This window comes from Tachypleus tridentatus, chromosome 6, assembly GCF_004210375.1.
Source record: "Tachypleus tridentatus isolate NWPU-2018 chromosome 6, ASM421037v1, whole genome shotgun sequence".
Lineage (NCBI taxonomy): Eukaryota > Metazoa > Arthropoda > Merostomata > Xiphosura > Limulidae > Tachypleus > Tachypleus tridentatus.
This window is the reverse complement of record NC_134830.1, coordinates 125,165,521-125,182,655: the sequence shown is the minus strand read 5'-3', so window position 1 is coordinate 125,182,655 and position 17,135 is coordinate 125,165,521. Positions and strand designations below refer to the sequence as shown.

Sequence of the window (17,135 nt, the reverse complement as noted above, 5' to 3'; positions counted from 1 at the left end):
GAAAACTTTCCCTAAGGATTAAATATCCCCGTTAGTGTGTCCCCCGTTCGAAAAAAACAAACCTAAAAGAACCTTACATTTCATTTTTATTACGAGGTTTTCAGCAGAAATACACTAGAAATGAATATTCAGCTAGATGCTTAATTGCTTATTAGTTTGTTTGTTTGTTTTTTGCGTGATATTATATTACATATTAAGGCGTGAGTGGAATTCAGTAAACATTTTAAATTAACTTTCAGCAAGTGAAAATGTTAAATATTGCCTATATCTGAAATTATGGTAAGTATAGATATATAAACATATAATATAGTCACCTTATTCTGTGGGTTAGTCTTAACTTTAATGTTGCTGACGATAATCGTACTGTACTTACCATTAGGATCCATGTCTTTCAAGTTGGTTGCTTCAAACAGGTCAATTTCTAGCTCCACTGGCTGTTAAATAAGAATACTGTTAGTTCGTTTGTTTCCATAAACGTCATTCTATTACATCATGGATTGAACGACTAAGTTAAGAGATTCCAGTGATTCAGTTATATCCATCCTGAACGTTTAGCTGTAAACCAGCACCAAGCGCCTCAAGTGGCTACTATCAACCAAATAACGGGACTGACTTTCATTCTAAAAGCACAACCAGTGTGAAATATGTTTAGTAGCGCTTTCTTTTTAACCCTAAATCTTTTAACACCCAATTTAATACGTTGATCACTGAGCCACGCTTGGGGCTTGATATGAGAAACGTATGTCCAAGGAATTAGAAATTTGAAGCCAAAGCCCCTTCCGTTTGATATATTTAACATGCATATTTCTCTATTTCAAAGCAAAAGACTGAAAACGAACAGCGAACCGATAAACGTCTATGGGTCAGGGGGTACAAGAACACAGAGTGTAAACAGAGGCTGAGAACAGATGAGCTTCGAATTATAATTATGCCAGGTTTACATTTTATTTTGTTGCATTTATATTCAATAAAACATCATTATTTTAATTGATAAATAACATTTTACGTCCTCTTAGTCTAACTGAAATCCTTACACTTATAAATCACTATAATAAAGTTTATAAATGAATAACGCGGAAAACATACGTTCCAGAAGATTTTTTAATGCAAACATGCACAGACATGTTGTGATAGTAACCACTATCTCACCAGACTGTGTGTGGTAATAACCGCTATCTGACAAGACTGGGTGAGGTGGTAACCACTATCTCAAGAGACTGGGTGTGGTAGTAAGCACTATTTCACTAGACTTTGTATGGTAGTAACCACTGTCTAACCAGACTTGGTATGGCAATAATCACTATCTGAGTAGACTGGTTTTGATTGATTGATTGATTGATTTAGTGTTTTATGGCACAAAGCAGCTAGGCTATCTGCGCCAAACCTCCGGTAAAAAGGTAAAATTAAAGTAAATGTAGTAAAATACATAAAAGGAAATGAAGGTAAAACAAAAAAAGTATAAAACCAATGTTGACACCTTGTCTACAAAGTTGTAAAGGACTACCTGTAGCAGAATGGTAATGATCATAACCCGCCAGGAAGACTAACAGGCAAGTACAGAACCACTGTCAGTCACCTGAAGTTGGTCTTTCCAGTCCTGGTTCCGGGTTATGTGTCATTATGGCCAGTACTAAAAGGTAAAGTAGTAAAAGTGTGAAATGACATGCAGCAAAAGTGTAATAATAACTCGCCAGGATGACTAACGAGTAGTTCAAACGGATAGTTCAAACAGCAGCGTTAGTCAGAGTTATTTAATGTTCTGGCCATTTTCCAATGTCAAATTGAACGTGAGAGAATAAAACTGTAAAAAAGGAACCACAATTAAACAGGTGTAATGAATAAATATGCAATACTTAAATGAGATTAAAAAAGATTAATGGCCATTAAAAAATTAAAAACGTTATCAAGGTGGACAGTGTCACTATCACCAATAACACTGTCCACCTTGTAACGATGGAAAGAAAGTAAAACGTGGCTGATAGTGAGTTGAGTGTCACACAAACTACACATTGGTGCATCAGTTCCAGATAAAAGAAAACGATTAGTGAAAAAACTGTGACCAATGCATAGTCTAGTTAAAACAACTTCCTCGTTCCGAACTTTACGGAAGCTAGATGGCCAAAGTCCGATATAGGGTTTGATTTGAAAAAGCTTGTTGTCGCGTTGCTCACTCCAAGTGGACTGCCAGCTGGCACGGAGCCGAGCCTTGAAGACAACACCATAGTCCATGTACGGAATAGGCACAAGGGTGACAGTGCCGGAGCAGATAGATTTAGCTGCCGTGTCTGCAAGGTCGTTCCCGCGAATACCAACATGGCCTGGTATCCAGAAAAACTGAGTAGAAGTAGCTGTTAATGAGTAATGGGCCAGTCGGTTTTGAATATCAGCGAGAACAGGATGTGAGCCAACGTGAAGCGATTCCAGGGCCAGTATAGAACTAAGCGAATCAGTATAAATAGTGCAGTTGGAGTACTGCTCAGCTGCAATATGATCCAGGGCAAGAGATATGGCATACAGTTCAGCAGTAAACACAAAAGCTGTAGAGGGGATTCTGCGCGCAACTACTGAACCACAGCAAACCATAGCAGAGCCCACTGAATTACCTGATTTGGAACCATCTGTATAAATGGGAACTGAATGAGTGTTCGAAAGATGTTTATTAAATAAAAGACGGTACTTCCAATCTGGAGTATCTGTCTTTTTTAGATGACTGAAAGAAAGGTCACATTTGGGGGCTGTAATAAGCCATAGTGGGATGGGCTGACCTGTGGAATCTGCAATGTTATCCAAGGACAGAACCAATTCATCCAATTGCGCCCGGATGCGAAGGCCAAACGGAGCAATGACAGATCGTCTGTTCTGAAAAAGTACGACCCACCGGGGAAGGAAAACACATCCCCAAGTGGGATGCTTTGTTAAGGAACGAAGTTTCGGAGTATATTGTAAAGATAGTTGCAAACGGCGAACGTGCATAGAAGATTCATGAGATTCAGCGTATAAGCTTTGAACTGGAGAGGTACGGAAAGCCCCAGTGCAGAGTTGAAGACCTTGGTGATGAATGGGGTCCAGCATCTTTAAGGCCGAGGGTCTGGCAGAGCCATAGACCATTGATCTATAGTCGAGTTTTGATCGAATAAAAGCACGATATACCTTTAACATCGAACATCGATCTGCTCCCCAACTGGTAGAAGAGAGGACACGGAGGATGTTCAGTGCTCTTGTGCATTTGACCCGAAGCTGCTTTAAGTGTGGTATAAAGGTCAGCTTACGATCAAAGATAAGCCCCAAGAACTTGGTCTCCGGGACCACTGGCAGCAAAACTTCACCGATATGAAGTTTAGGATCAGGGTGAATACCCCGTTGACGGCAAAAGTGCATGCATACGGTTTTAGAGAGAGAGAAATTAAAGCCGTTCGCCATAGTCCACTTCAGTACACGATTGAGGGCAGTTTGTAGTTGCCACTCAATATATCTCATGTTCGACGACTGACATGAGATGTGAAAGTCGTCAACATACAGCCCATTCGCAATTGTGAGAGGGAGTTGTTCAGTGATGGCATTTATCTTTATTCTGAAAAGTGTGACACTCAAAACACAGCCTTCAGGGACTCCAAGTTCCTGTACAAAAGAACGGGAAAGTGTCGAACTCACACGAACGTGGAATCTCCTGTCCATTAAAAAAATTTTAATAAACAAGGGTAAATGGCCACGTAACCCATATGTATGGAGGTCTCGCAAAACGACATACCTCCATGTTGTGTCGTAAGCCTTCTCAATGTCAAAGAATATTGATACAAGATGTTGGCGTTTGAGAAAAGCTTCTCTGATAGATGTTTCAAGACGAATTAGGTGGTCTGTGGTGGAGTGCTGTCGTCGGAACCCACACTGGGTGGGCGAGAGGAGGTTGTTCGATTCGAGGAACCAAACAAGACGAGCATTAACCATCCTTTCTAACGTCTTACAAAGACAGCTCGTCAAAGCAATTGGACAGTAGTTTGAAGGAATCTTGGGATCGTTCCCTGGCTTAGAGAAAAGTAAAATAATAGCCTGGCGCCAGGCATCAGGAAAAACATTCTCCTGCAGATCCGGTTAAAGACAATCAGAAGGGCATCAAGAGAACCAGGAGATAGATGGTGCAGCATGTCATAATGAACATCATCTGGTCCAACAGATGTACTGGCAGACCGATGAAGGGCCATTTTCAGTTCCACCAGTGTAAAGGGACAATTATAGTCAAAGAAACAGTCAGTTCGAAAGGAAAGAGGTGAACGCTCTGCCCGAGTCTTGATGGCCAAGAAGGCAGAGGAACAAGCAGAAGAGCTAGATACCCGGCAAAAGCTTTCACCTAGAGTATCAGCGATGCTCCAGACATCAGCCACCTCCTGACCATCAGAGAGTAAGATCGAGAGAGGGACAGAATTGTAGTGCCCATTAACTTTTCGAATCCTGTCCCATATAATCTTGGAACTGGTGGTAGAAGATATGCTAGTTGTGAACTTAATCCAAGATTCCTTCTGGCTTTGACGTCTTACCCACCTAGCATGTGCACGGGCCCGTTGGAAAGCGACACGGTTTGAAAGTGTGGGATATCTACGGAAAGTATCCCAGGCCCGTTTTTGAGCCTTCTGTGCTAAGTAGCAAGCAGGATTCCACCACGGATGAGGATATCGTGGAAAACGTGTCGAGGTTTTAGGAATACACTGAGCAGCTGCTTGTATAATACAGCCAGTTACCGCTGGCACATAGTCGTCTATTGATGGCTGATTTACGATGGCAGGATCAAGTTCTGCGAGAGCGGTGAAAGTGGACCAGTCTGCCTGATCCAGCTTCCACCGGGGCACACGGGCAGGGTGGCATCGACCACGGCCAGTCTCTCTCAAAAGGATAGGAAAATGATCACTGCCTAGTGGATTACTGTCAACCCTCCATGAAAAATGGGAGAATAATGAAGGGGAGCAAACCGAGAGATCAATAGCGGTAAAGGACTGACTAGGTACATGAAAATAAGTGGAAGAACCAGTATTGAAAAGAGCAAGATTGTGATCACAGAGCATACGCTCTACAGATCGACCCCTCCCATCAATAACAGCACTTCCCCAGAAGAGATGATGTCCATTAAAATCCTCCAGGATTAAAAATGGAGACGGGAACAGTTCAACGAGAGCATCAAGGTCTGCTTGCTCATATGTCTCTCCAGGGGACAGGTAGAGAGAACAAACAGTGATGGTATGACCTAAGGAAACACAGATGGCTACGGCCTCCAAGGGTGTGTTGAGTGACAAAGACAGGTGGGCACATGTTGATCAACCAATAGTGCCACCCCTCCATGTACTCGTCCATCACACAGCCTGTCATTTCTGTACAGAGAAAACTGCCGAATGGAGACTGTATCAGCAGGTTTGAGAAATGTTTCTTGTAGGGAAAGACAAACACGATGGTAGGAAGCAATCAGTGTTTTGATATCATCCAGATTAGAACGTAAACCTCGATAGTTCCATTGTATCAAGGTGGCCATTATTAAGAACGGGTAGGTGAAGTGGCTGAAGAACCCTTCTGTTTACGACCACGTCTTTTTTCCTTACTGTCCTTAGTCGCAGGAGGTCTATCAAGCTCCATGGATCCTGCCCTGGGTCGAGTGGGCAGGTCTTTGTTATTGGAAGGGGATTCCAGTGACTGAGGACGTGAAAGAATGATTGTTTTGCCTCGTGGGGTGGGAGAAAAAGATGTATCAGAAGAAATGCCTGTATTTGAAATTGAAGGAGGTGGATCTTGAGGTTCATTGGAACGTATGGGAGGAACAGAGATGGGTGTGGAAGTCGATTCCTCAACCTTTTTAACCACGGAGGTCAAAAGGCTTTTCATTTGTTTTGAAAACGATTCTCTTGGAGGCACAGAGAGATCTGTCTGCACTCCCACTGTAGTTGTGGAATGAAGTGCAGCAGCATATGTCCGAGATGGAGTGGTTGGCAGCAATTTCCGAGCCTCAGGATAACTAATGTTATGCATCGTTTTCAAACGCTGCACCTCTTTTTCCTCCAACCATTTTGGGCAAGAACGAAAGTAAGAGGGGTGGGAACCATTGCAGTTGATGCAATGTGGGTCCATGTTACATTCATATGCATCGTGGTCCTTGCCTCAACAACGAGCACATGTCAGGGAACCACGACATGATGTCTTTGAGTGGCCGAATTTCTGACATTGGAAACATCGGAGAGGGTTTGGAATGTATGGCCAAACCCTGCAAATGAGATAACCTGCCTTGATGGTGGCAGGTGCACGTGATGAAGTAAATGTCAAAACGATGGTATTTGTTGGCAGTGTAACTCCATCTTTGCGAGTGGAGACGCGCCTCACTGCAGAAACTCCTTGAGTGGAGAGACCAGCGAGAATCTCTGACTCGGATACGCTCTTCAAATCCCTCTCAACAAAAATCTCCTCGTGATGAATTCAAAGTAGCATGAGGTGTAACCTCAATAGGTATATCCCCAATTGCCTTTGAATTCAAGAGAAGTTCACTGTGTTGGGATGTGGATGTTTCAACCAATACGTCTCCAGATCGAAGCTTCTTTACTGACTTTGGAGAGCCAGCAAGTCCCTCTAGTCCCTTCTGAATAAAAAAGGGGACAATTGCCCTAAAGGTTTTTCCGAAAGAGAATGTAAGATAAGAAAATGAGGTACGTGTGTTACAGATGTTGAAGATTGCTGTTCAGAGTCTTCAAGACGTGGTCGCTTACCCATTGACTGTTTTTTTACAATTTTATTTAAATTCTTTTGGAGGATCCATAGGAAAAATGAAAAATGCGGTACCCCTGACCCCACAAGCCCTACAAGGGGACGCACTACAAAGTCATGCAAGGACAATGCAGCAACGCCAGGGTTTCGTGAGCACTATACCCAAGCACCAGCATCAGGCACAATGTCCACAACACCCGTTGAGAACTTCCAACACTGGTACTTTGTTGACTCTAGCCCAAGTGGACCAGCCGATTGACCCAAGGGGGCCACCCAAAGGCCGCCCGTCTACAGGAATTCAAGGCCAAAGTGGTGTGTTAGGGTTGGACCCCTCAACCACCAGGATCCTCTCCTTCCCTTCACGGGTCGCCACGCACGACAAACACGTGGGTGGATGTTTAGATCCCAGAGAAGGTAATCAGACAGAACAGAACCTTCCCTGAGAGGCCCCTCACCACGAACAGGAATCCACACCGAGGGGCTGAGTAGACTGGATAGGTGGGTATTTCATGTTTATTGGCACAAAGCTACTAGGCTACCTGTGCCAAACAATATGTAGTGTGCTATAATTGTATATGGAAATTAAGGTAAAAATACGTAAAATATATAAAATTAAGACCTGCCAGGAAGGCTGAAGCATTAAGTTCAAACTTGCTGTCAGTCACCTGAAGTTGGCCTTTCCAGTCCTGGGTTCAGGTCAAAATAAAAATTAAAATGTATAGAAAAAAAACATGCGAAAACAGTATATAGTCCAATAAAAACCTTAAATTAAGTTATAAAGATCAATGGCTCTTAAAAATGTAAAAACATGAGTGAGGTGGGCAGTATCACCTATGACATTGGCCAATGTCAAGGACAAACCTACCTTAAAAATATGTTTAAAATGACGTCGTCGTTCTTTGTTATAACGACGGCATGATAACAAAATATGTATGATTGTGACCTGAGTACCACACAGACCACACATTGGTGCATCAGTACCAGATAAAAGGAAGTGGTGAGTTAAAAAACTGTGACCAATGCGTAGCCTAGCCAAAACTACTTCCTCCCTTCGATCTTTACCGAAACAAGATGGCCAAAGAGCTGAAGAAGGCTTGATTTGAACAAGCTTATTATTTTGTTGCTCACTCCAGGTCGACTGCTAACTGGTGTGCAGTCGGGGTTTTGATCACTGGACCATAGTACATGTATGGAACAGGTACGGCAGTAATGGTGCCAGAGTAGATGAACTTTTCCACTCTGTCAGCTAGCTCATTTCCACGCATACCAACATGAACTGGTATCAAAAACACTAGACAAAGATTGATGATAGAGAAAGATGGGCTAGTTTGTTTTGGATATTGATAAGAATAGGGTGGTAACTAACATGGAATGATGTCAAGGCCAATAGACAGCTGAGTGAATCAGTATAGATCGTACAATTCATATATTGCATAGTTTCAATGTGATTCAGGGCAAAAGAAATGTCATACAATTCAGCAGTGAACAAAGAAACTGTAGAGCGTGCTACCACCGAACTGTAACAAATCATGGCAGAGCCTACAGAGTCACCTGATTTTGAACCATCTGTATATATGGGAATGGATGGATCATTTCAAAGATGTTCAGCAAATAAAGAGTGATATTTCCAATCTTCCTTCCTCAGATGACTCAAAAATAGGTCACAATTGGGGATAGTAATTAGCCATGATGAGAGAGGCCGATCTGTGGATACTACTATGCTATTCAAAGATAAATCAAATTTTTCTGATTGTGCCTGCATACGAAGGCTAAAAGGAGCAATGGCAAATGTTGTATTATAAAAATTTGTGGCCCACTGAGGATGGAAAACACAACCCCAAGTAGGATGCTGTGGTAAAGAGCGAAGTTTGAAAGCATACATAAGAGACAGTTGCAAATGGCGAATATACAGAGGGAATTCATGAGACTCCACGTACAAACTTTGGACTGGAGAAGTATGAAAGGCCCCAGTGCAAAGCCGAAGCCCCTAATAGTGGATAGGATCCAACATTTTCAGTTCTGAGGTTCTGGTAGAACCATAAACCATAGACCCATAGTCAAATTTATATTGGATAAGGGCACGATAAATTTTAAGCATGGAGTATCGATCCACTCCACAAGAGGTAGAAGAAAGGACACCGAGGATGTTCAATGCTCTTATACATTGGACAAGAAGTTGCTTGATATATGAAATAAAGTTTAATTTACAATCAAATATCAGACCTAAGAGCTTTGCCTCAAGGACGGCAGGAAGTACAACATAATCAATACGAAGTTCTGGATCTGGATGAACACCCTGTTGGCGGCAGAAATGTACAGAAACAGTTTCAGAGAGAGAAAGTTGATAACCATTTGCTGTGGTCCACTTAAGTATATGATTGATTGCAGTTTGTAGCTGCCGCTCAATAAACTTCATGTTTAATGACTGACATGAGATGTGAAAGTCATCAACGAAAAGACCCTTTGCAACTGTAGGAGGTAGCTGTTCACTGATGACATTAATCTTTATAATGAAAGTGTGACACTCAGAACACAACCCTGAGAGTCTCCAAGTTCCTGTGGGAAAAATGACAAAGTGTTAAGCCCACACAAACCTGGACTCAGCGATTCATTAAAAATGCTTAATAAAAAGTGGTAAATTGCCAAGCAATCCGTATGACTGAAGGTCTCGCAAGATGCCTTATCTCCATGTTGTATCATAAGCTTTCTCTAAATGAAAAAATATAAACCAGATATTGTATTTCCAAAAGGCTTCTCTGACTGAAGTTTTAAGGCGAATTAAGTGGTCTATCGTGGAGCGTTGTTTTTGGAACCCACACTGAGTGGGTGAGAGAAGGTTGTTTGATTCAAGGAACCAAACAAGACGAGTCTTACTGAGACAACTCGTCAGAGCAATTGGACGGTAATTCGAAGACATCTTTAGATCCTTCCCAGGTTTAAGAATAGGGAGTACAATAGCTTAGCGTCAAGCATCAGGAAAGATATTCTCCTGCCATATCCATTTAAAGGCAACCAGGAGAATAGTAAGAGAGGCAGGAGAAAGGTGGTGTTGCACTTCATAATGTATATCATCAGGTCCAACTGATGTATTGCCAGACCGATGAAGCCCAAGTTTGAGTTCCACCAGTGTAAGAGGGCAATTGCAGTCACAGGGATAATCAGTCAAAAAGGAAAGAGGCAGATGTTCAACTCATGTTTTAATAGCTAAGAAGGAAGAGGATGAGTTTGAAGAGCTAGATACAAAAGAGAAACATTCACCAAAAGTATTGGCAATGTTCTGAGTATCAGCAACTTCGTGGCCATTGGATATTAAAATAGAGAGAGGGGCAGAAGCATACCGTCCACCCACCTTCCAGATCTTGTATTATATGACTTTTGAACTGGTGGTTGAAGAAATGCTGTAGGTGTATTTAATCCAAGATTCCTTCCAGCTTTGACGTCTAACTCGCCGAGCCTGTGCACGGGCTTGCCAAAATGCAAATGCGCTTTGAAAGCGTGGGGCATCTGCGAAATTTATCCCAAACAAGTTTGAGCTTTTCGTGTTATATAACAAGCAGAATTCCACCAAGGGCGGGGATGCCGTGTGAAAAATGTTGAGATTTCGGGGATGCATTGAGTAGCTGCTTGGACAATACAGTTAGTTACTGCTGCTACACAATCATTTATTGATGATTTACATAAGGTGGCAGGATCAAGTTCCAAGAGAGCAGAGAAAGAGGACCAGTTGGCCTGGTCCAACGTCCATCGAGGCACACGGGTCGGGTGGCATTGATCACAGCCAACCTCTCTTAATATGGTAGAAAAATGATCACTACCCCGTGGATTGATGTCAACTTCCCAAGAAAAGCAAGTAAAAAGAGAAGAGGAGCAAATAGTAAGATCAATAGCAGTAAATGACTGACTGGGTGCATGAAAATAAGTATTAGAGCCAGTATTGAAGAGAGACAGGTTGTGATTCAGGAGCATATACTCTGTAGCACGACTCCTCACATCAATACTAGAACCATCTCAGAAGGGATTATACCCATTAAAATCCTCCAAAATTGAAAAGGGGGTTGCCAATTGCTCAATGAGGGCATCAAGGTCTGATTGATTATAATTTTTCCAGGGATAAGGTACAGAGAACAAATAGTGATGGTACGACCCAAGGAAATACGGATGATTACAGCCTCCAAGGGCGTATTCAATGACAAGGACCGGGTGGACACATGCTGATCAACCAGCAGTGCTACTCCCTCATGTCCTTGCCCTACATATGACCTGTCATTTCGGTATAAGGAGGATTGTCGAATTGCGACTGTATTAATAGGTTTTAAAAATGTTTCCTGCAAAGAAAGACATTTGGGATGATAAAAGTCAATCAAATCCTTGATGTCATTCACATTTGATTGAAAACCTCAACAGTTCCACTGAAATAGTGTGTCCATTTTTATTTATTTTGGAAGAGAATATGGCAAAGAGTCTTTCTACTTGCGGCCGCGTTTTTTTTCTTTACTGGATGTGGGTCGGTCACTCTCTATTGATCCTGCTCTGGATCGAGTAGGCAGGTCGGAGTTTGTAGACATACGTTCCAGTGATTGAGGGCGTGAACGAATCGTTTGTTTAATTTTTGGGGTGTCAAGAGAGGAAGACCTCATGGAAACACCTGGGCTTAAACAAGGTGAAGTTGAGAAATAAATGGAAGATGTGGTAGGGACAGAGATAGAAGTAGATACTAATTCATTAGCTTTGATTTTGGAGGGTACTAGATTAAGATGCACTGTAAAGGATTCTGTAGGAGGCACAGAAAGATCTGTCTGGACTCCTACTGTAGTAGTGGAACAGATTACAGCAGCATAAGTCAGAGATGGAATTGGGAATAGAATAGTAATTTCCGAGCTTTTGGGTAAGTAGTATTGTGAACTGTCTTTAAAGATTGTACTTCTTTCTCTTCTACCAATTTATGACAAGAAGTAAAATAGAAAAGATGTGGATCATTACAGTTAATACAATGCAGTTCTAGTTGGCATTCGAAAGCATCATGGTCTTTACCAGCACAAGAGGCACATGTCAAGAAACCACGGCAAATCTTTGACAATGAAAACATCTAACATGGTTAGGAATATAAGGCCGTACCTTACAATTCAGATATGGCCTTTGATATCAAGAGGAGTTTGAAATGTTGTGATGAAGATGTTTCAACTAAAATGTACCCAGACCGTAATTTTTTACCGATTTAGGAGAGCCAGCAAGCATTTCCCAACCCTTCTGAATAAAAAATGTAGACATCTGCCCTAAGGGATTTTCAGTTAAAGAATGTATAATTAAAAATTGCAGAACAGATTCAAGTTGTGAGTTTGACCGAACAAAGTCATCAATGCGTGGTCGTTTGCCAGTAGTCTGATTTTTCTCTATGTTGTCATGCTTGTTTATTTTTATTTGAGGAGTATTCACAATAAAAAAAAGATTATTTCGATGCCCACTGACCCCACCCACCATGGAGTCCTACGAGGTGAACGCAATACAGTGTCATATAAGGTCACTGCAGCGACGCCAGGGTTTCGTGAACACTATTCCCGAACACCACTATCAGACATAATGTCCACTATACCTGTTGAAGGCGTCCTACGCTGGCACTCAGTTTACCCTGTTACAAATGGACTAGCCGATTGATCTTGGGGAGGCCACCCCAAGACCGCCCGTCTACAGGAATTCAAGGCTAAAGGGATGGGTTGGAGTTGGATCCCTCAACCACCAGAATCCTTTACTCCCCTTCACGGGTCATCACGCACGGCAAACCCGCAGATGGATGTTTAGATCCCAGTGGAGGTAAACTGAAAGTACAGAACCTTCTCTGGGAGGTCCCCTCACCACGTACAGGAAGCCACATTAAGGGGACTAGACTGGGTGTGGCAGTAACTACTATCTAACCAGACTGAGTGTGAGATTACTTACACAATCTGTTGTAGGAACAAAATCAAAATAAATGCAGAATGTGTGTTTGTTCAGAATTTCACGTAACATTACACAAGAGCTATCTGCACATGACCGTTCCTAAATCTGGACTTACAGATTATAGAGAAGGAAGCTAGAAAGAAACCACAGCCAACTATCGGACTGATCTTGTCTAACCGAATTATGGAATTTTGTCTTCACTCTTGTAGCCCCAAAGTGCGGGACGTTGGTGTGTTAATGAGTCGCGAAGCATAAATTTTCTGATTCACAGTCTGAGCACACTAACCACTGAGTCATATATAAACTAATATATTTGTAAAGCCGTATGATGTAGATAGACTTTCATAATTATAAAGTCGAGATATTGTTGAGGGACTTGACATTATACCAGCTTGAAGCTATGATGATAGATTTCAGGTTATATCGACCAGAAGACACTATTTGTATCCGATTTGTTCGCGTAAGAATTGAATTCAAATTGTTATACAGAGAACCAAAAAGTTATGTCTAACGGAAGTTGCATGTGAAAAAAATGAAATAACTTCAGAATTGAGCAACACATAAACGTTCGTAACTGCGTTAGTTCATAGAATTATTCTACATTTAATTTAAATATTCTATCTTATTAACTCACTTTAAAATTGCCCCTGTCGCACAATAATAAGCTTGAGAGTTTATAACGCTAAAACTAGAAGTTTAATCCCAGCAATAGAACGCAACAGATAACCCATCGTATAACTTTCACTTAAAAACTAAACAAAACAGTTTCAAATCAAAGGATCTAGGGTAAATTTTAACTTTGTTTGGTTTTGAATTTCACATAAAGCTGCAAAAAGGTTACCTATGCTAGCCGTCCCTAAATTAACTGTATAAGACTAGTCATCACCACCCACTGCCAGCTTTTAGACTGTTCTTTTACTAACAAATAGTGGGATTTACTGTCGCATATGTAACATCTCTATGGCTGAAAGGGCGAATATGTTTGATACGACGAGAATTCGAACTCGCGACCCTCAGATTACGATTCGAGCGCCCTATGCACTTTGTTATACCGGGTCACAATTTCGCTAATACTAAACTATTTCGATATTAAAACTAAAAGACACAGAAAAACTTACCTTCATATTGACTTCTTCTTTTAACACAGACAAACACAAGTTGCTATTTTTGATACCAAAAACCTAACAAAAATAGATATTCAATATCAATATTTCTTTTAAGTCTTAAATTACTCTATTAATTATCACGTTTGGAGAATGTGGAGTGTTTTTTAATAAAAAAAAATTACGGTTTAATTGATAATTTCAGTCATTATTAAGATTCGACACTGAATGAAAAAGAAATAAATGAATAATTCACAACACAATCTTCAAAATGAAATGAATGAAATACACTTTTGTAACCAAAAATATTCATACAGTTTGTAACAAATAATGCAGAACAAACAAAGGACAAAGTTTTGATGTTTTGTTTATTATTTATTTTATTCTACGTGCGATGTCTTACTTCTTGCAAGTGATCCAATATGGCGTCGGTATCCCCAAATTCACCTTTTCCTAGAGGACGTAGTATGCTACGTACCATCAGTTTAAAGCGATATTCATGTTCAGTTGCCTACAATAAAGAAAATATCTAAGAAGATAAAATATAATTTTACATTTGTCTTTATTTTTCGCAAATGCGAAACGTTACCTTCTTCATTCGATTTATTTTTTTATATCTATGTTTATATTTTTTCTGTTTAATTTATTCATTTGTTTAAATGAACTGATTTATTGCGTTAGATATAAACATTTAACAATTAAAATATTCGAAGGTCTTACTGCTTAGAGTTAATGCTATAGATAGTTATAAAAAGCAAGTACGAAAGTGGAAAAATAATATTTATATGAAACTATGAAAACTAATAAAAAATCAAATAATTCATTTTATGAAAAAGTTAATATAAAAAACTAATAAATGTTGACGTCATTACATTAAAATTATAATAAAACGAGCTAAGACGTCAATGCAAAAACGTAATCGATCGAACTAACACAGCAGCAACATGGACATAATTTATGTATTTATTTTTTCTCTTAAGGGGCTTTGTTTTTTTGTTTATTAATGGTTAAGTACAAAGCTGCACAATGGGTTATTTGAGCTTTTTTCATCACGTGTATCGAAACCCGTTTTTAGCGTTATGAGCTAACGAACTTTCCTCTGAGCCAATGGGAGGTAACTACGAATTGGGAGGAGTCAGTCAGCTCGGCAGTGCCTGCCGTTTGAGGTAACTTTAATACTTGATTTGACTGTCACTCTTAAATTTTTACGAAACATTCTCAACTAAAACATGAACCATATTTGGATCCCCTTGTCATTAGGTCCCTCAAAGTAAATACAAGATAAAATTAACAGTATAATAATACGAGAAAATTGACAGTATAGTAAATACAAGATAAGATTGACAGTATAGAATTATATTAGTTGTGAAATGTCTTTTTGACTCTTTGGTTGTTTTTTTTTGTTTCAAAAACAAGTTTTTCTTTTCTGTTTTAGATCTGTAATAATCATTCAGAAAATCAGATTTGCCCTAAGTTTAGGTTGTTGCTATACTTGATTTACTCGTGCACTGCACCTGATTTCTATCTACTAAGCTAAAGAACTAATCTAGAAAAAAAATTCACTTCAAACTTTTTCCTCTTTCTATCACTATTAAACATAAACTAAAAAAAAAAAAAAAAAAGGCCTCTGTCTTATGATATTAGCGAACATAAGCTCTACACTTAAGTTCTACGGCTAACTTGTATACCATAACTCCTTTTTTCATCTCCTACCATTTCTGAGTTTCTGAGGGTTACTGTTGTGGTTCTACTAAATGACAGCTCTCGAATTTCCACCTTTAAGTTGAATCACGTGCATACAACATAAACTCCAACAACTCAGTGCAGGTGTTGTTTTTCGTGGCTTGTGATCCCTGCGGAAGTTGCAGAAAAAGGAAGTACACGCGTGCAGTTAAGACAATTTCTTTGAAGACAAGATTTTTACTTCCTGTAGATATTAACTACTTTATCGACCGGTATTAATTTCCGTCTTTGCTCTCCAAATAATGTTTAAAGGATAAATTATTTATGAGTAAAATTAGTAAATTGTTTGTAAACTTTATGATTTACTCCAGTGTTTTATTCATATTTTTTACTACAAAATTATTCGTTGATAAAAAAGTAGCTTAAGAGTTTATGGTAGGTGGTGTTGACACATAACCTGTCACTTCCAAATTAGGAACGGCTGGTACAATTAGCCCTCGAGTAGTTTTCTGCAAAATTCATTAAATAAACAAACAAAAAACAATAATCACTAATACTAAAACTAAAGCTCAGTATTAGAGAATATTTTTTATCAGACTTTTACTCAAAAAGGATCGACTATGTAAATTAGTTAAATGTTTTATTTAACACTAAAAGACATGCTCTTCCTGAAGGGCAGCCCCTTTACTTTGTCACTCTATAGGGGCCATAAGGTATATGTCACGTTTGGCGGCATCTGGACCGGCGGTCTGATTATAAATGGACACTTATATAAACATTTGTAAAATAGCGATTTAGATTATTTCACACACCTTGCAAAAGAATGCGATTGTTCGTTTAAGGTTTTTTTACTTTGAACTGAAAAACTAGTGGAAATGCAGTTATTCAACAGTGCTCACTAACTATTTGGCTACCCAGTCCTGATCGAATAGTTGGACTTATACATTGCTCTTAGAAAATATCCACGACCACAAAGCCATTTGTTATCAAGAGGTTTTTCCTACTCTAAACAGAACACAAATGATAAAATATATATTTGAAACTATATTTTTCTCAACTATATAGTTATCTGTATATACACACTGCTAACATTCAGTCTTTTGTGGTCTGGCTGTAATTATTCACAAACCTCATGATAACAAGTGGCTTTGTGGTCGTGGATATGTTGTAAGAGCAATGTATAAGTCCAACTATTTGATCAGGACTGATTCCTAATTTGGGAGTGACAGGTTATATGTCAACACCACCTACCATAAACTCTTAAGCTACTTTTTATCAACGAATAATGAGATTTAAGAACACATTAGAATTTCTCCTTGAACCACAATATCCTCAAATAACTGGTATCTATGGGAGGTAACTTTTCCAAGCAAACATGTCAGGTTTTATTTTTTAGTGTTTTTTTTCTTCCATACAATTAAAATCATATATATCAAATTAGGTTTAAATTATTTAAAACAAAACCTCAGTGATGACAAAGTTGATCGAGTGACTATAAAGATAAATAAGGATTAAAATGTTGCGCATTTTTAAAGTTTTGTTTATTCGCGCAAAGCCATACCATGCACTATCTGTGTTCTGTTCGCTATAGACAGTTGAACCCGAATTTTAGCTTTATAGGTCAGGAAACTTACCGCTAATTCACCGGAGATTTTTTTGAGAAACGGTCTGTTTTTGGCGTCT

The 17,135-nt window shown here is 39.6% G+C and overlaps 1 protein-coding gene across 10 annotated transcripts in view; it reads right to left on the bottom strand.

Annotated features, from left to right (window-relative positions):
• Positions 1 to 16,547, bottom strand: part of LOC143253592 (BAI1-associated protein 3-like) — a 60,901-nt gene extending 44,354 nt beyond the window's left edge. For 2 of the 10 annotated variants that reach the window (XR_013029721.1, XM_076507702.1), the window contains exons 1-5: positions 16,265 to 16,544; positions 15,458 to 15,622; positions 14,173 to 14,280; positions 13,785 to 13,847; positions 374 to 434 (exon numbers count right to left, since the gene is read on the bottom strand). Coding sequence is in view for 5 of the 10 variants with exons in the window: in XM_076507702.1 (XP_076363817.1) it covers positions 374 to 434; positions 13,785 to 13,847; positions 14,173 to 14,280; positions 15,458 to 15,475 (250 nt within the window). In the remaining 5 variants the exon portion in view is untranslated. Of the gene's footprint in view, positions 1 to 373; positions 435 to 13,784; positions 13,848 to 14,172; positions 14,299 to 15,457; positions 15,623 to 16,264 lie in introns of those variants that run through there. The other 8 variants (XR_013029722.1, XR_013029720.1, XR_013029719.1 and 5 more) reach the window with 8 other exon arrangements.
• Positions 16,548 to 17,135: the final 588 nt, after the last annotated feature.